Raw genomic sequence first — 19,537 nt, forward strand, 5'->3', positions numbered from 1 at the left:
CTTCAGGCCATCCCGGATCAAGACGCACGGCTCAGCTACTCACCCAGAAGTACTGGTGGCCCACCATGGTTGCGGAGATTGACCAATACGTCCGGTCTTGCTCCTTGTGCGCCACGACGAAATCGCCGCGCCATCCGCCGGCTGGGAAACTGATGCCCTTGCCTGTTCCCCTGAGGCCATGGACACATACTGTATAGCGGTTGACTTTGTCACTGACCTACCGGTCTCAGAGGGGCATACGGTGGTGTTGGTGGTCGTAGACCGGTTTTCCAAGTTTTGCAAATTCATCCCTTTTCCTAACCTCCCTACTGCCTTCCAGGTTGCTGAGTCCATCTTCGACCACGTGTTCAGGAACTTCGGCCTGCCAGAGGACATCGTCTCTGACCGGGGCCCCCAGTTCATATCTCGTGTGTGGAAGTCCTTCCTCCGTCGCCTAGGGGTTTCGGTCAGTCTGACTTCTGGTTATCACCCGGAATCCAATGGTCAGGCGGAGCGCGCCAACCAGGAGTTGGGGAGGCTGCTCCGGGCTCATTGCGCTCGAAACCAGCATGACTGGGCCAGGTTCCTGCCGTGGGCGGAGTACGCCCAGAACTCCCTCCGGAACGCCTCCACGGGTCTCACGCCGTTCCACTGTGTGTTGGGCCGTCAGCCCCCTCTGTGTCCCTGGCATCCTGATCCTGAGGGGGGCCCTGCTGTGGATGACTGATTCCGTCGGGCAGAGCGGGTCTGGGGCTCGACCCATCACCAGCTTCGACGTGTCGTCCGCCATCAGAAGATCCAGGCGGACCGTCGGCGTTCGGTGGCTCCTGTCTTTCGCACTGGGGACCGTGTTTGGCTCTCCACTCGGGACCTGAGGCTTCGCCTGCCCTGTCGGAAGCTGAGTCCCCGCTTCGTCGGGCCCTTCAAAGTCTTGCGCCGGGTTAATGAGGTGTCATACACTCTGTTGCTCCCCTCTCAGTATCGTATTTCACCTACCTTTCATGTTTCCCTCCTTAGGCCGGTGGTCCGGGGTCCCCTCGCTGATGAAGTTCCGCCGGATGACCCTCCCCCGGCCTTGGAGATTGAGGGCTCTGTGGCGTACTCGGTCCGGTCTCTCCTGGACTCCAGGCGTCGTCTGGGCCGGCTCGAATACTTGGTGGACTGGGAGGGTTACGGTCCGGAGGAGCAGAGTTGGGTCTCCCGGGAGGACGTCCTTGACCCGGACCTTATCCGGGACTTCCACCGGGCTCGCCCTGATCGCCCTGCCCCTCGTCCTCGCGGCCGTCCTCCGGGTGCCCGGTGTGGCACGTCGGGTGCCGTGCCTCAAAGGGGGGGCTCTGTCAGGGCTGCACCTCGTCCTCCGGCCCGCTCGTCATCTCCCGAGTACTAGGACTGGACTACACTAACCACAACGCACCGGGAGTTGTCATTATCAGGATCACCTGCAGGCCCTCATCAGACTAATAGTCTTCACCTGGACACAGCCCTATATATATCTTCTGTTTACGCTCATTCAGTGTCTAGTCTTGCTTTTGCTTGTGCATCCTATCCGCTGACTGACTTCATTAAATCATCTTACCTGCAACCTGTGCTTGTGTCCAGCCGTCCCTGTGTCAGCCGTTACAGAGAATCACAATCATCTTCTTAGATGCTAAACTATAAAAAACAGATAAAATAAATGATAAAACATGATGTACTTTTAAAATGTGGTCTTTACTATATCAGAGGGGAAGATGTTGAAATATCATGCAATGCTCAGTGGGATTTGTGGCATGGTGGATGCACAGATGACGGCTCGCTTTGTGCTTTATCTACCCTTCTGTACATTTTAGCTTGTAATGCAGCAGAACATTTTTAGTAGAGCTCAAGGATTTCAGCTGTGAAAACACAAACATTAATTGTTGATGTTATCACAGCTGGAACTAAACGTCCAGTGAAAGGAAAATGAAGGGAGTGAAAAGAAGAGGAGGAGACGGAGCTATCTTTTTATATTAGTGTTAAACTAAAATTGCAGGGTAATTCAAATTTGATGACGGGTTTGAAGGTGAAAAGATTTTGTTAGTGGCATGTGCAGCATTGTCTTGCTCTTGAAGGGGAAGCTCTGTCAACCCGAATATCCTGAATATGACTCTCATTAGTCAGGATTTTCTTCATTTTTTTCTGACTGTATATCTACCACTCCTCCTTAAGAAACTTTAGGCCAAATGAATGAAAACAGATTACATTTTTTGCACTTTTCAATGCTATACTTAAAGCATTTGATAGTTGTTGCTTCATAAGGGATATGGGTGTTTAAGCTTTAGAGGATTAACTGAATGTGACTTTGCTCTGAAATTCCTTGCTATGGTAGAAAAACAGGTTTGGGATCCTTGTCAAAGATGAAAAAGCCATTTGCCCTGTCCCTGCTGCTCTCCACCTATTGGCCTATATCTACTGGTTAACTGGGCCTTTTTGTCCAGCTCTGTAGTCCTTCACACTGTCCCCTGTTGTTTGTTCTTTCTATTCTTTCCTCTCCACATGGCAGATGCGACCCTCTTCCTCCCAGCTCTGAAAACCTTCATTTTCCTGGTGAGGAGACACTTTATTTTAAAACTTAAACATCAAAAGTTTTGTTTTTTAAAAAGAAAAGCTGCATTGTAATAGTTTTATATCAGGACCCTCCCCTTGTGAAAGTGCTGCCAACCTAAAGTAATATCTATTCAAAATGAACCAACAGCTACTACTAATTAATCTTTTTGCAGATATGCATCTGTCTAGATAAAGAACTTTGTTTTTATCAAACTGTGCTACATTATCAGTGTCAGGGTCATGCAACTGTTTGATACTTTTTATTTGAGAATAACTGCAGTTTCCAGTTGTGGGTCTTTTCTACGTTGCATAATCTACCCCAATGATGACATGAGTTAGGTGTTTTATTGTAGGATGGGTTAAAGTTTAATGGCATTGTGATATAAGCCATCTACCTACCAGCTGCTACATTCTTTTGCAAATGTACACAGCCTGCTGCTGAGGCCCTGACAGGAATCGAGGTAAGATAATTGTTTTAACTCCCCAGAGATATTAATTTCAGTCATTCATTTGTAATTTATTTCTTCATCCCATTTCAAGACTAGCTGGAAGCACAAATTGCCCAGCTGTTGTTTCACCTCTTACACCTTCTTTCTATTAGTTTTTCTGATGTTTGAAAATAGCTGACTTTTTTGTGTAAATTAATTTTGTTCAGTAATATACCTCAGTGTGCATAATTAAATCAATTAATTCTCTAATAACATAACCTGGTTTCATTCTTGTGACAAATCAGTCTGTTGACAGTAGATCTCAGGGTGTTAATAGTAATTTAAATTAAAAATTAAATTTAAATTTTTTTTGTGTATCTTATTTGGCAGCATAAAGTGCAACCAGGATGGTATTGTCAGAACGTGCATGTGCAAAATTAATATGCAGTATCAAGCAGGACTTGGTCTTCCCATTATTAGCTCTACAGTTGACATATTTCATGAGGACAAAAATGTGTCAGGATGGACATTTGCTTGATCAACAGCGGTACATAACTGGCAATAATATAATCCAGAGCAGTTCAGTTCTTCTCTATTCTTCTAGCTAGTTAACATTTAATTAATATTTTAAGTGTTAACATAGTTTACATAGTGTTAACATAGTTTAATGTTTTACACAGGCTAGTCTGTTAACAGGTACAAACCTGGTTTTGTGTTCTCAGAGGAGAAGTGATCTTTGTCCTCTGCAAGATAGAACAAATGACTACACAGTGTGAGTTAAATTTTATAATATTATTACATAGTAACTCAGCTGTCCTGGGACCTCATGAAAAAATACAGCATATGCTTCAAAACTTTTCATAAGCCACTTTCCACGCACATGTCAGAATGTACAAGAAACATCTTTGCTCATTGCTACGCAAACTCTTGGCATTTAGGAGTGCCACCCTATCCTGATAAACTACAAAGGGAAACTTCCCTTTCTTTAGTGTTCGAGCACTTACAGTTTACACCTGAACCACAAAACATAACTAATTTTCATATTAGAGCTATTAGAGCTTAAAATGACTACAACCTAAATCTAAAGTAAGCTCATCAGTATTCCCAGTTTATGTCATATGAAGACATTAATACATATCAGTGAGGCAAGAGTGAATTTTTCTTTAATAAATGCAGGATGAGAAGTGAAGTAAAAGTTTCAAAAGGCAAGTCTTAATTCTGATCAGAATGGCGACAGTCAGTAGAAGGCATGTCAGCAGTTCTAAGGAGTGTTACACCGGTCAAAATAGCATGCTGCTTTTTATATGACACATTATCAACATAACAGAAGACTGGCAGCTTGGCTCTTATCCGGCCTTCATCCTCGAGCTGTGCCACACCACATTTAGGGTCATCGTGACACTTCAAGGATGGAACCCAGACAGAGTGAAGCCTGGCGTCACAATCTTTGAGGCAGATATGATGAGTGCATAAAGTCAAGATAACTGGGTAAATTTCAAAAATCAAAATTCCACCAGAGTGCTCAGCTGAGAGGGACACACCTTCGCACACATGACATGAAATCCACCTTGATTCTCACTGAGAAGAAAACAAAGCATAGGATGCTCATATAAATTAGGTCACTTGAGATTAATTCCTGAATTGATTATTTAATTGAGTAAGATGTCCCATATCTTATTTTATACCTTATTTCAAATCTCCCTCATCTCTCTGGGATTCGAGCTCAGCATTGGTCATTACCCTGTGAGAATGGTGTCCTCCAGCAGCTGAGGTCCAAGGTGCTCAGATCTGTACACTTCCCATTGTGCAGCTGCAGCAGAAATGCTGGCCTTTTCCATCTTCAACACCTGACACATAGTTGTGGATGGTGTGTCCATGACGCTGCTCTCAGTTTCCATATTCTGTAAACTGTGTTGTTCGGTATGTCAGAAAATTTCTTTGGTGATGGAGAACACTTGTTTCCCATGTGGAGTTACCTCCAGCCTCCCTATGGCTTCCTTCTGAGGCAGCTACACCCTGCTGAAATGCTGGATCTCGGTATAGCAATGGCAAAATTATGATTAAGATAAAGATGAAGACTAGTTCTGGTTGTTCTTCACAAGGAAATTAATTCTTTGTGTGCTCTTTACAGCTCTTCATTCCACTGACTGATGTAGTGTAAGCAGTCATTAACCAGTTACCTTCTCAATAATGCTGCCACATTAATTAAAACTAGAACTGTAAGTAATCTACCCAAACAAGCATTAAAACAGAAAAACAAATTACTGCACTATGCCTACATAAACTACTGCATTTATGTATATTAGAACACATTTACACACAATTATTTCTAAACATGCACAAGCTTGTGTATTTTATTTAGCGTCCACTTCTGATTCAGCCACATCCGTTTCATATTCTGTGACATTCTTCTTTTTTGATACTTCTGTTATGTTTAGCATTATTATTTGGATGATAATGTCCCTTATTTATAGTCATTTGCATATTTATTAATGGGAGGAGACAAGGTAGTCCCAGTGGCACAGTTCTATACAGGAACAAGGGTGTACAGATTCATATGTCTGAACATTTCTGGGTGTACATTTTGGCTGTACATCATCTTTCAGTCTAAATGCTTTGCAATCCTTTATACATGAGGCCCCAGGTAATTTAGAATTGAATAGCTGGACTGATTGGATACGTATGAGCTTATGATGAAGTTGATATTTTGATAAACTTGGCAAAACATATTTAAACCTGTAAAACTTCTTTTAAAATCACAATTTACTGAGGAGTAGAACCCTAATTAATAAGTAATAAAACAAAAGATGGATGCTGACTGAACATGAATAAAATGGTGATAGAATAGAATATTAAAAAGATTTAAACAGTAAAATTATAGAAATTCAAAAGAAAATGACTATAAGTATTCCAGGAATAAAAAGGAAATTATATTACGTTAAAAGCTTACATTTCTCTTAGAGTAAATCTCATATCATTCTGCATGCTCCACCAGGTTGCACATATACAATAAGTGAAACTTTTTTCGAACAAATCCAGTAGCTAAGATTTAATAATTTGAAACTATATGATAAAGGTATACATTAAAGGAGACAAATAAACTGATGTCTTTAGTTAAAGGCTAACAATTTCAAGGGTTTTTAAGGCTTTTATAAACTGTTGTCTTGTTGAATGTTTTCTACATTGGTGAGCAAATCATTATTAATTTCTTTAAAAACTAATTAATTTTCTTGTTGATATAGTGTTGAATTACTCAAAAGGTTGATCCAAATTACTCTTATTTATTTATTTATTTTTTAATTTTTAAATTTATTTATTTATTTATGTGTATTTCTGATAATTTATAAATCAACACTGAATCTATCAGCATCTGCACCACAGAACAAAACAGAATCATCAGCGTAGAGATGAACATTGCTCTTAGTTACAGAGGAAACTTTAAGTAATGCATGATGTTGTCTGTCCATGACATAACTCTCAAAATGTAATGATTTCTTGAAGACATTCTTACCACGTATCATTTTACACTGATCATTTTTATATCTATATTGTTCTTGGACTTGAGTAATGTGATTTCCTTTATCTCCTCCTTGTTTTAGCAAGAACATCTTTCTCAGAAGTCCCAAATGACAAAATTATGTTTTCTGCTTTATTTTGTCAGACCTTAGATAAATTATTTAGCTCTTGAACAAGAAAAATGGTTCAGAAGATTATAATTGTGGCACTGGCAATGCTGTTGTTGGCATCTGCTGCCACTTTTTTGGGTGTGTTCTTTGGTGTGGGGAACAGGAAGCCAGTGAGTGATGAGGTTTACCTGAAAGCAGCAGTGGCAGCAGATGCTGGAATATGTTCAGAGATTGGCAGGTAAGAGCTTGTTTCCACAGCAAACCATATTATTAAAACATTATCACATGTTTATGCAAAATTACTAATGTAATACAGAAGCTCTGCAGCTCTTGAGATTAAAAACAAATCTCCACTTCTTCCACCCCATGTGGGTTTTAATTCTTTTTACCATAGAGATATACTCCTGAAAGGGGGCTCTGCAGTGGATGCGTCGATAGCAGCTTTATTATGTGTTGGATTATATAATGCTCATAGTATGGGCATAGGAGGAGGACTTTTCTTCACCATCTACGATGGAAAAACTGGTAAACCTTTATTTCAACATGCACTGCCACCACAAAGGTTTCTGTTGTTTACTTTCCCACATTTCACAAGAAATTCATGCAATGCATTTCCTAATGTTTAATCTCTACACAGGGAGAGTTGAGACCATTGATGCCAGAGAAACAGCACCACACAATGCGTCAGAGAACATGTTTGGGAACAGTACAGATTTATCCCGGAAAGGTAATGTTTAATCACTGATGTCAGAAATGGAAATACCTAAACTGGGAGAAGCTGCTGCTCATATTAAAGAAGATGAGTGTAAAACAGAAAGATTAGTGTTAGTTTTCTCAGGGAGTTATTTCAGTCAAAAAAAAAAAAAAAACAAATAAAAAAAATAAATGGATAATTAAAGCTATTTGGGTCTTTGAACAATTAACCAACAGTTCTTTGTGTCAAGTTCTATTAAGATCTGTTTTACTGGTTTCTCTGTGGGTATAGGAGGCTTGTCCATTGCTGTACCAGGGGAGATTCGAGGCTATCAACTGGCACACCAGCGACATGGCAAACTGCCCTGGAAAGACTTGTTTCAGCCAAGCATTGAACTTGCAGAAAAAGGATTTCCGTTGGGCAAAGCACTTGCCTCAGCTCTGTCCCAAAACCAAAACACTATTAAGAAAGACACAGCTTTGTGGTGAGAGGCATTACCTTCTCTCTGATTATTCAACTAGAACTGTTAATTGGATTAACTCCTTATCTTGAATGATCTTTTCTTCTTTTTGCAGTGAAGTTTTTTGTGGGAAAAATGGTGACGTCCTAAAAGAAAATGAAACCATTAAATTTATCAAACTGGCAGAAACCTATAGGAAGATAGCAGAGGATGGACCGAATGCTTTCTATGAAGGACAGCTGGCTCAGAATCTTGTGAATGATATTCAGGCAGCAGGTATCACTTTTTAATCTGTACATTTTGATCATATAATGTTCCAATACATTATATTAAAGTTTCCTGTAATGTTTTATGATTATGTAACATTACAAAAAGTTTAGCGTAACAGTTCATATGATCAGTAGCCCCATTTGCCTCATCAGCACTCAGCCAGGTTTCCTGGAAAATCCTGAAATATTCATGAATCAATTTCATGTTTTAATATCTAACCTTAAACACTTATATTGTAATGCCTAACTTTAACCAAACAGTCTTGAAGGTGACTCAAAGAACAAGAAAAAAATGACTGAATCCTAATAAGACACTTGAAAGTAAGGTTACTTCAAATGATTAATGTGTGGAAAGGGAGCCCAACGTGGTTGTTTTGCTTGGTTGTGTAGCTCCATCACCCATCGTGGCTTTTTCAAGAAATCCAGCAACAAAATTAACTGTGATGTCTGATTACATAATCAAATACTGTAAGGTGTGTTTGAGGATGTAAATCAATAGGTTAAATTTTTCTCTGTTTCACATTTTGCTGTGCAGTGAGGTTGGGTCTCAACATAGAAAGTAAATAGTATATAAATACATATTGTAATACAGTTTATCATGCATTAAGGTAAACTAAACTAAATTAAATTCTTGTATAATAATAATAATAATAATAATAATAATAATAACAGACTGAACAAATCTGTCTGTCCTGAAGTGAACTCAAATATCCATTGGGTATGTTCTTTTTCTTTCATTTTTAACAGATGGAGGCATTTTCAATTAATATTTTTTCAACCAAATGGCCAAATGAGTGTGGAGATCCTCAACTTTTCAAAGGAGATTTAACTTTTACAGTTTTTATTTGGTGATAAAAAACATAAGAGTAAATACAGACTTTATTGTACTATCACAGCGTTTTCTGCTAATTAGGTCACATTTTTATAACTACAGAACAGAAGAGTGTACTATATACATTTATATGTACTGTGTGTAGTTCTCTGCATGTCTCATTTCCAGGGTGAGGAGGATTTGATTTAGCTCTGCTCAAGTATGCACTCACAGTATTTGTCAATCCTTGTTTAGGCGGCATCATCACAATGGAGGATCTGAGGGATTATGTGCCTGTCTTGGATGTGAACCCTCCAAGGGTGAATGTGGGGGAGTACACCATGGCTGTTCCCAATGCCCCCGCTAGCGGCCCTGTGCTATCGCTGATATTAAACGTTTTGAATGGTAAGTCTTGATGCTCTATCCAAAAACATCCTGAGTGGGAGAATGTGAGCTGCCTTCCAGTCACTCTCACATAAAGAAGTCAGCTGTAAGCAGCATGTTGAGCTACTGTACAGCAAATCCACTCTCAAAGTGAAAGGTTTTTTTTTTACTTAATGTCACCTAAAAGAAGCGTTTTTAAATGGCATTCAATATGATGGAGAACTCCTTTTCACAGTGATGTTTACTTACTAATAAACTATCAGCTACTCATATGAACTTCTGTAGCGGTAGGGTGAATTAAATGACGAATAATTAAATTAACAAGCTTCTAAAGCAACATCAAGATTCAATTTAACTTTGTAAAATGTGTAGGGTAGTTAAAATCATGAGGGAGCTGTAACATTTTATAATATGTTTATTTTCAAATCATTGCTGTCTATCATTTTCTTCATATAATCATATGCCATCTCTGTGTATGTTATCATCTGTATGATCAACTTTCCTTTCATTTATAAATTTACACAGACCATAAAATCCAAGCTGCTGGTCTGTTACAACTTCGTCTTGCTGCCTTAGCGTCATGTCAGAGCAGTGACAACGTCTTCTGCTGAGGATTACATGAGAAACTTTCTTCCAAATTAATTAATTAATTAAAACCTTTTCTTTCCTTTGACTGGCCACCCACTCACCCAACACGCCCACCCTACACAAACACATACATACTTACCACCTCTTATATTAACAGCAATCTCACCAAATTACCTCTAATTGGGCAAAGTTAACTGATTAAGTTTCACTCACGTTTCAGTTACCGGCTAATACTCGCAATCTGCTGATTTACTGTGACTCCTGCCTCTATGTGATAGCTATGACCCTTGAACCCAAAACTATCTTTCTTCTGTGGGAATCAGCTATAGCTGTTACCCAGTCACAGCAACTTTTGGATGAAATAAAAACACAGACTAGTTCAGGCTCATCTAATCTGGGTTTTTCATAAGGACACAGGCCTGTGTCTTTTATTCCTGAGGCTGAATGGCCATAGATGGATGAGGCCTGAACTAATGTTGACTGTATTTGATTCTATTTTTCCAGGGTACAACTTCAGTGCAGATAGTGTGGTGACCCCAGAGAAAAAGATTCTAACCTACCATCGTATAGTGGAGACCTTTCGTTTTGCTTATGCAAAGAGAACTTTACTTGGAGATCGAAATTTTTTAAACATAACTGATGTAAGTACACAGTCTCTGAGGTAAACACAGCAAGCGCTGTGGTCATTGTGATGCTTTTAAAGAACAAGGCCCTCTTGCATGATGGTTTAAAAAACCTTTATGTGATCCGTTGTTTAAAAACTGAAGGTTTTTTTTCAAATATTTGGAAATACAGTAATTTATGCTTATGTATATATATATATATATAAACTAAACAAGCAGAAAACACAAAAAAATATGGACACTGAACAGAGACAGAATTGTTTGACTAGATTATCCAAACAATACATTACAAATAAGCTTAATGCTGATATTAATTTAGTCACAGAACCACCACTAAGTCAAGAATGCCAATCTGCTATCAAAGCCGTTTTCTCTGAAGAGTTATATAGTCATACCACATTTCTGAAAACCACAGCTGTCCATCACATGTGCAACCCCACATCAGAAAAAGGTGTCATAATGTGGAAAATACAAATATATGGAGGGCTTCTTATCCTAACATTGTAGCATGATTTCATTTCAGACAATAGTTATAAACCTGAGATATTTAAGTTTATTTTTATTGTGTTTTTCCATTTTAAACAGACATCCAAGTTTGCATTTTAGGCCAAATATTAAGGTATTTCAAATAGGTTACAGTATGTATTCAGGATTTAACACAAAATCAGTATCCGTGAAAGGCTGAGGATCTCATCTTTCTCAATAAATGCCCGGAAAATTCATTGCAATGTTTAAAAACAATGTTTCTTGAGAGAAAAATGGATGGATTTGCATATTTTTCCCTCTGTGTGTATGTTGTCATAGGATTTTCAGAGGAATTTCAGTATATAAAGGGCAAGGGAACAATTCACTTTATCCTTTGGAGAGTATTGCAATAAGAAAAACAAAATGTATATTAACAAATGAAATGAAGAGGAAACATGAAATATCTAGAGTTTATATTCAGTGGAAAAAGTCTAAGTGAATCTGTAATTGCTGAATTTCTATTTTCTATACAGTCCAAACTTTTCAGGTTGTACTTTCTTCTCCTGCAGCTTATCTAAGCAATCTACTTTACACCAAGCCATTATTTCTTTTAAAATATACTGTATTTATCCTGCATTGGGGAAAAGACTTGTTACAGCAGCTGTACAGTCAACAGTAAGTTTTTATAGCACAAAAGAAATGTGAATTCACAAACTATATGCATTTGGTTAATCCGTGACTAAGAGACCTAGTTATATAATAATCTGACATATAATAGTCTGACAGCATTTGGGGTGATAGACCTATGATAGTGTTTCTTCTTGAATTGCGGGTCCAGCAGTCTACTGCTGAAAGCAAGTGGATAAGTGTGCATATAGTACGTAATCAAAGTTAAAAATACAGACATAGAATGAAACAGTGATATTAAAGATAAAACAAAAGGACCACAATGGTTTTCTACAGGCATCATGGTAAAATAACCATATAAAGAAAAATATACTGTATGTAATTATTGCTACCCAAAAATAATAATATCAGTGCATTCTTGTGCCCCTTACGCTGGCTGATAGGCTAGCTAAAGGGGGGCGTTTAGGTTTTTATACACACATATGAGCTTTTTATTTCTAAGTTCATCATCTGGTCCGCTTTCCCTTGTCCACACTGAAAAATTCCAGCTGAGGCTGCAGAAGAAGATTTATTTACTCATATTCATATTTCGGGAAAGAATATGTCTTCACTTTTAACTCATCACATACTTATTTTTGTCAGGAGCCCACTGGGCCAGATTTGCATCACTTTTGGATATGCAGAGTTTTCCTGAACAGTACTGGTAAAAAAAAAAAAAAATAGAGAAAACAGCACTTTAAAGTGATGCTATCCTGTTGCTGTTGACTGTTGGTGATACCAGTGAGTTACTACAGAAAGAAAACTGACATATAAAGGAGTTCCTCTGTATCAAAAAGTAAAAGGGTATTTCTGTGTGTTGTCTTATGTGAAGGGGTCTTAATTAAGCGTTAACATGTGAAAGGTTGGGAATGAAAATGTATTACTATAAAAAAGGTGTGTAGGGATGTTGTATGCATACCAAAGGTTCTGAATTTGTATCATTCAAATCTTTCTCCCCAAAAGCTTATCCAGAATATGACCTCAACTTCGTATGCTGATAGGATCCGTGAAAAGATTACTGATGGAACTACACATCACATGAGCTATTATGAGCCTGAGTTTTATTTATCTGAAAATCACGGGACGGCACACGTCTCTGTAGTATCAGAGGATGGAAGCGCTGTGGCCGCCACCAGCACCATCAACCACTAGTAAGATCACATAGTAACAAACCTTTCAGCCTTATGCTCGGATTACCTAGTAATCACTGTTTTCCTGCAGTTTGGGCTCCAAAGTCATGTCAAACTCAACAGGGATTCTACTCAACAATGAGATGGATGACTTCAGCTCACCACTCATTACAAACGGCTTTGGTGTGCCTCCTTCTCCGAGCAACTTCATCAGGCCAGGTTAGATTATGATCATGTTCCTGCAAAACCGTGCAATCTACAAAGCTGTAATATAAATTAACTATTCAAATGATTAATTACTGGTCATGCAGATGTTTGTTCTTAGTGGTGGTCTTTGAACAAGGTTTGCATGAAGTCTTGTTTCAGAGTTATGAGGCTGTGTCAAATCACAAAGTAACATACAGTTGCTTTATTTATTTCAACTTAATTAACTATCAAATTTTGTGAAAAGGGAAAAGGCCAATGTCTTCCATGTGTCCAACCATCCTTTTTGACAAAAACAACAAAGTCAAGATGGTGGTCGGAGGCTCAGGAGGAACAAAAATCACTACATCTATTGCTCTGGTAAAACTCAAGCAATGTCAGACCTTGCTACTTCAGTCATGTTGATTTAAAACATTTTTACTTTGGACAAAAGTTTTTTTAATGTCTGGTGTTTTATAGGTGATCCTGAATGCACTATTTTTCGACTATGATCTAAAGAAAGCTGTGTCAGAGCCAAGGGTCCACAACCAGCTGAGTCCCAACATCACTGTGGCAGAGCACGACTTTGACAAAGTGAGTGTCATAAACAGAAAACAACATTGATATGTGTAACTGATAGCAGGGTAGTGTGCAGTGCAGGGAGACAATCTTTTATTCAAAACCAGTAAACATTCTTTTCATCTTCTACGTGACCAACACCAGGAACACTGTTCATTACATTTACTGTAAGAAATCATGTCCTGTTATGTAACAATAAGGAAGGGAAGCTTTCAGCCCATAATACCTGTGTGAAAATAAGCACATACATATTAATATTACAATGTATGTGATGGCAATTTTATGGCATAGATAGTTAGGTTCTTGAAGACCCTGTTAAAACTGATTGAGTATAATAATTTTAATAGATTGTCTACAGCTTTGCAAGAAAGTTCGTATCAGGTTTTTGATTTTATAAGGATAAAACACAAGATCTTAAAATACATACACCCAAAAAAATGCAAGTTCTAATACTGGGCTTCATTTGTTTTTATTTTTATTAAAATATAATCAGAGATCTGTATTACATTTGATTAACATTTATACCTGTTTTTAATTACTTTTTTGTGCTTTGGTTTGCAGAACATCCTGAACGGTTTAGCAGAGAAGAATCACGAGACAGAGTTCCTCACTTCCACAGGAGCCGTGGTGCAGGCAGTAGTTCGTTATGAAAAAGGACTGCACGCTCAGTCGGATCATCGCAAGTGGGGGTATGCAGCTGGATACTGAAGTCATAAACACACCTCTGATGACACACAGTATAGTGTCTGAACTTTGACACCTGCAGAACCAGCTAAGAAATTAGAAACGTGATAAAGAGCCAGCAACCACAATCAACAGTCGTAGGCACTCTGTACTTAGAGTAATGTTCATGTGCTTTATAACACACTGTACCTCAGCTGATTGTAGTACCTTTTCAATTTCTATTTCACCTCATCATTTGTAATAAAAAATCTCTCTATATATATTTAAAAAGTAGCAATAAAGGTTTTTTTTATATGAAATGTGACAACAGTCTTGTGCAATTGTTAATATTCTTATTGACCTTAGTGACAAATTGCTGCACACATACAATTTACATCTATTTAAGGAGCACTTTTTGTAATATTTTGCAATATTTAGCTGTTTCCAGATACTTAATGTGAAAATACTGAATAAGGCACATGAGTTATTATAAATATCAGACTGTAAAATCTCAGAGACAAACAGTTCCAGAAAATACAATCATGACTAAGTAATTTCCCACAAATCAGTAGCCTGTAATGACCTTACCACGACATAACATCTGTTGTTAGACCTGTCACTGCTGGGATTTAGGGCACTGTTGTTTTCAGTTCAGTTGTATTAGTAAAAGTGCCTTTTACTATTTCTGAATGCTTTCCTTGCACCATCTGTAAAGCTTTTAATGTTTTGTGTAAAGTACTTTGAATTGTCCTGTACATGAAATGTGCTATACAAACACACTTGCCTTGCCTTGTATTGCATAATCAAGTGCACTGTTAAAATGCATTATTTTTATTCAATGGTGATTGTAAAATAAATTTATTTGATAATACAAAAGGTTACTTCAATGAATCGAAAGTCACCTATTTACTAGTCTGTTATTTAAATACAGTTACAGCACATTTGCGTGTCCCTTTAAGGCTTGGTTTGTGTTCATTGGTGAAAAAGAAACTATGCCAAAAAAGCTTGGGGTCAAGATAAGTTCCTTTGGTGTCATCATATCTAAATCAGGATATAACCTCCTTTAAAAGAAATACAACAAACAAACTTAATTAACAGAAAACACACGATGTAATTCTGCTGCTGCAGACATATTGGTAGAATGATTAATCTACTTTTTCCTGATTACATTTCCTCTGCTGAGACCAGATGCAGAGTAACAAAGTTTATGGCCATGTTTCCCTAATGTTTGCTCTGCTGCAGCATTATGCAGATAATTCATGTTTTCAGTTTAAGGCTGTGGACCACAGTTTTTAGGAGTGAGCAAAGGGACTGTAAGTTTACATGAGGGGTGAGCAGTACTCGTTGCACTCATAGAAGGCATTATAGAAGCTAAAATAATTTAATAACTCAAACTTTACTGTACAGAAAGAAAAAATTTATAATTTTATTGGAATGGTGTTGTGTTCTTGCACTGGTTTTTTTTAGACAGTAACACTGAAACTAATTTATTGAATAGAAATGAGTTGCAGTCACTCAAATGTGTAGAAGTAAAATAATGTACTGTTAGGTTTGCAACAAGTGGCACTATGGATCCAGTCTGTAGAAGTGACATGGTGTTAAGAAATGTAAATAAACTTATCACAAAAAGTGAGGAAATGTATGTTTAATCAGTTATTTCTGACCTATAATATCAATTGATGCTGTATTATACACTATTAATCACATTTATAACAGGATATAACTTGTAAGGATCATGCCTCTGTAAAATAAACAACACAGCTAAATGTGTGGGTAGCGCAACCCAAAATTCTGCCACAATCTCCTGCAATATTCTGCAGTTAGTATTAGGTCTTGTTTTGAGATTCAAGAGCTGCCAGGTGTGTGTCAATGTGTGTGTGACAGCTGACTGGCTCATAATTGATAGACAAACATACTGGCATGAGATTCTGGAACCAGTGGCAGTCCCATATCTTCAGAATCTGAGACCTCACTCCACTCTCCCCCACAGAGTCACGATCATCACAACATACCTTCAGAATTTGGGAGTGCAGATGATGGAATGGCCTACAGACCTGACCCTCATTGAACATTTGTGGGATCAGCTTGGTTGTGCTGTATTGTGCCAGAGTGCTCAATTAACAACTCTTGGTTGGGGAATGGGATGCCATCCCACAGCAAAATGTGGCCAGAAAACAAATTTATCTTTCTAGTTGTTACCTGGTAGTTAGAAATATTTCTGTGCTGTACTTGTTGCTTTTTAAGAGAAAGCAGAAATGGCCTTCTCATATAGTCGCACTGGAATTTTGCTTTAAGGCCTAATTAAACACAGACTAACTTAGATGCTATATTTATGATGAACAGTTATGCAACTCAAAAAAGCTAAATTACTAACCCCACAGGCATGAAAAAGTCTGCAGTTTCTGTACATGTATAGTTTTCATTTGACTCCCCGCAGATAACATCCCAACCACTGTTGAGATAATTTGCTTCATCAAGGGACCTTGTGACTGAAAGTGTTCAGAGTTACTTGAGGATAATTTAACTGCTTTTGGTTTAAAGAGAAAAACTGTCAAAAAATATTTTCTGCACACTTTAAAATTATGTTTACTTTTGATGGAAGTTCTATGTACAAAGAGGTTGATATCATGACACTAAAGCTATAAAAGTCCTAGCTTATCCAGATTAACTCTTTTGTCATGCAACAAAGACAGTGCTACTTCACACAGACTAAAATTTGCATGTTCTCATGATTCACTTCAATTGTCTGAAAGGGAAGCGGAATCCACTTAAAAAATCATTTCTAATTCATAAGTTTCTCGAGTGAAAATGTATCTCATTACTCCTTTTTCTGTCTCAGTGCTTCTCTGAAATAAGGTACATTTGAAAACAGGTGATTGCTGCTGATAATGCCACCGTACTGCTGGAAAATCTGTGAATATTGTAGAATTTCCTTTAGTTCTGCATAAGTACGACCTAAAACATTAATTCATTATCAGATGCACGTGAAAGACAAAAAAAAAGTAAATAAGTTTATACTTCAGTCATCAGTTGTGACATTATGAACAACAAAATGCTTCTACCAGTGGTGTCAAACTGGTCTAGATAGTCAGAGTGCAATGGAGAGAGGTTCTTATGTGGGAATGCAGCATTTATCTTCTTTCAAAATAAATACTTTGCATGTTTACTTTTACTAAATTGTTTGATGGTCTTGTCCATCTAAATTTTTTCCAACAGTCTTCTGGCTTGTGTGCAATCCCTTATAAAACTTTCCTTTTTCATAATTATCAGAGACTTTCTTCTTACAACTCTGTCATGGATGCCACTGTTTTGTAGTATTTTTTGATTGTGGACTCGTGAACATTAACATTAGCAAATGTTAAAAGCCTCTGCAGTTGCTTAAAAATTACCCTAGGCATTTTTTCAAAGCAGACAGCCAGATGTACAATCCTCTAAAAGGTCGGCAGCACCTAGACTTGGAGATGATAACTAGCAACAATTGATTTTAAAATGATGAGAACAAGAACCAAAAACCAACAGCAAACAGGCATGGGATAGTCTTTATCATCTTACGCTTAATTTTAACTCCAACAAAAAGCATATATTTCTAAAATAGCCTCCCAATGGTACCAAAATCCATACCATGTCGATGTGCCTTTAAAAGGATGTCCAAATTGTTGTGAGTAGATTGAAACAGAGAAAAACACTGACTGTAGCTACTGACTGAAAAATTTGCTCTATGAATGTATGCGAATGGGTGAAGGTACACCTTGAGTGGTCAAAAGACTAAGAAAGCGCACTGTAAAACAGTGCAGTTCACTTAGCACTCATGAAACTCTCCCAGAGATGCTTTGAAAATGAGACTTTGATTGATCGCTGATCTTTAAATAAAACAGAGCACCCACTCTCACCTGATTGTCATCAAAATGATTAAAAACACTGACCTTCAATTTAACAAATCCTAGAAGATCACAAAAAGGACCATGTACAAAATTTACAGATGTGTGAGTGTTACATCATAGATGATCATATTTTTACACACACAAAAAGAAAATTCAAAATGTTAAAAAAATTTCAAGCACCAGTACTGTACTATGGAAATGAGTCATAAACGCTTAAATGAAGGCAATTTGCTGTAAAAGTGTTTTGTATTTTTCTTTCTGCAGATGAATAGTTTTTGCAGTGTTTAGATGGGTCAAAAGAAGACATACAGTGAAGATGAGACTCATGTTGAACTTTTCTTTAATTGTAACACAAATATTGTTAGTAAATTATTACAAACTCATGTAATTGTGTGATTAAAAAACATTAAACAAATACAAAATGCCATTTTCTTGTAGTAAAATTACAGTTTTGTACGGAGCCCGTCTAGTGTCAGTGGTGAAAAAAATAAAGACCGGTAGGATTCCGTGCACGCGGATTATGAAACCGTGCTCACAGTTTAACAATCCGTTAGCACAGATTATGAAACCGTGCTCACAGTTTATATTTTGCCATTCTCTTCATTCATCCTTTTGTTTTCAGTTTTTTCTGTTTATGCCATCAGTTAATGTTTTGCATTTGTTTTTGTTGTAATTTTTGACATATGTATCGGATCTCAGGTAGAACAAGTAAAATTTGTCTGCTGTTTCTGGGGTTTGGTGCATTTAGTTTTCCTTTACCTTAAGAGTTCACAGTCAGATTTAGAATGGCAAGGATGTAACTGTAATTCCTACACTTCACCACGAGAGGGCATGTAACAGTGAGCGCTACTGTCTCGATGTGTGAAAGTGGTCATATCCTGAATATAAAGAGTTTAAGTTGTATCCACATCAATGTATTAACCTATACACCCATTGTATACTGATAGATACATAAGGGAAGTTTCTTGAGTTTAAAACTTTGAAAATAAATGAGTATTGTTTGGTTTCGTATGCAAGGTTTATTTGTTTTGGAGCATCAACAATGGCAAGTGCTCATCAGACCTCTGCAGCTCTTAAAATAACATGACTGCAAATGATTAGAAAAAAATCCCTTAGCCTGTGAACTGCCCCTCCAACATTAACTTTGGAAAGAAAAACAGCTCCAAAAGTAAATATTTTACAACATGCAAATGTCCAGACTTGTCAGTGTGCAATTACAACGCATATATCTTTGAAAACAACAGTATTTCTACTTAAATATGTGGCCTTAAGAAATTAACAATGTCATTTGTATTGATAACATTTTGACTCGATTTGCTAATTCAATAAAATGTTCACGTGGTTATGTAAATTAAAGTTGTTTATGATTTTTTTAAAAACGGTTTCATAATCTGTGCTAACGGATTGTTAAACTGTGAGCACGGTTTCATAATCTGTGCTAACGGGTTGTTAAACTGTGAGCACGGTTTCATAATCCGCGTGCACGGAATCCTACCGGTCTTTATTTTTTTCACCACTGACACTAGACGGGCTCCGTAGT

The 19,537-nt window shown here is 37.6% G+C and overlaps 1 protein-coding gene across 1 annotated transcript; it reads left to right on the plus strand.

Annotated features, from left to right (window-relative positions):
* The first annotated feature begins 2,936 nt into the window (after positions 1-2,936).
* ggt1b (gamma-glutamyltransferase 1b) lies at positions 2,937-15,087 on the plus strand. Its single transcript, XM_041971012.1, has 13 exons — positions 2,937-3,008; positions 6,637-6,839; positions 6,996-7,126; positions 7,239-7,328; positions 7,587-7,779; positions 7,871-8,031; positions 9,091-9,240; positions 10,312-10,448; positions 12,525-12,712; positions 12,783-12,910; positions 13,143-13,255; positions 13,355-13,468; positions 14,015-15,087. Exons 2-13 carry the CDS (start codon positions 6,673-6,675, stop codon positions 14,159-14,161), a joined length of 1,719 nt encoding a protein of 572 aa, XP_041826946.1. The 5' UTR covers positions 2,937-3,008; positions 6,637-6,672; the 3' UTR covers positions 14,162-15,087.
* The last annotated feature ends 4,450 nt before the right edge of the window (positions 15,088-19,537 follow it).

Source organism: Melanotaenia boesemani, chromosome 19, assembly GCF_017639745.1.
Source record: "Melanotaenia boesemani isolate fMelBoe1 chromosome 19, fMelBoe1.pri, whole genome shotgun sequence".
Taxonomy (NCBI): Eukaryota; Metazoa; Chordata; class Actinopteri; order Atheriniformes; family Melanotaeniidae; genus Melanotaenia; species Melanotaenia boesemani.

Excerpts from the sequence above, each read along its gene's own strand:
- ggt1b (XM_041971012.1), top strand. The coding sequence starts at position 6,673 with ATGGTTCAGAAGATTATAATTGTGGCACTGGCAATGCTGTTGTTGGCA. Across the intron at positions 9,241-10,311 it reads GATATTAAACGTTTTGAATG|GGTACAACTTCAGTGCAGAT; the intron begins GTAAGTCTTGAT and ends CTATTTTTCCAG. Across the intron at positions 13,469-14,014 it reads CAGAGCACGACTTTGACAAA|AACATCCTGAACGGTTTAGC; the intron begins GTGAGTGTCATA and ends TTTGGTTTGCAG.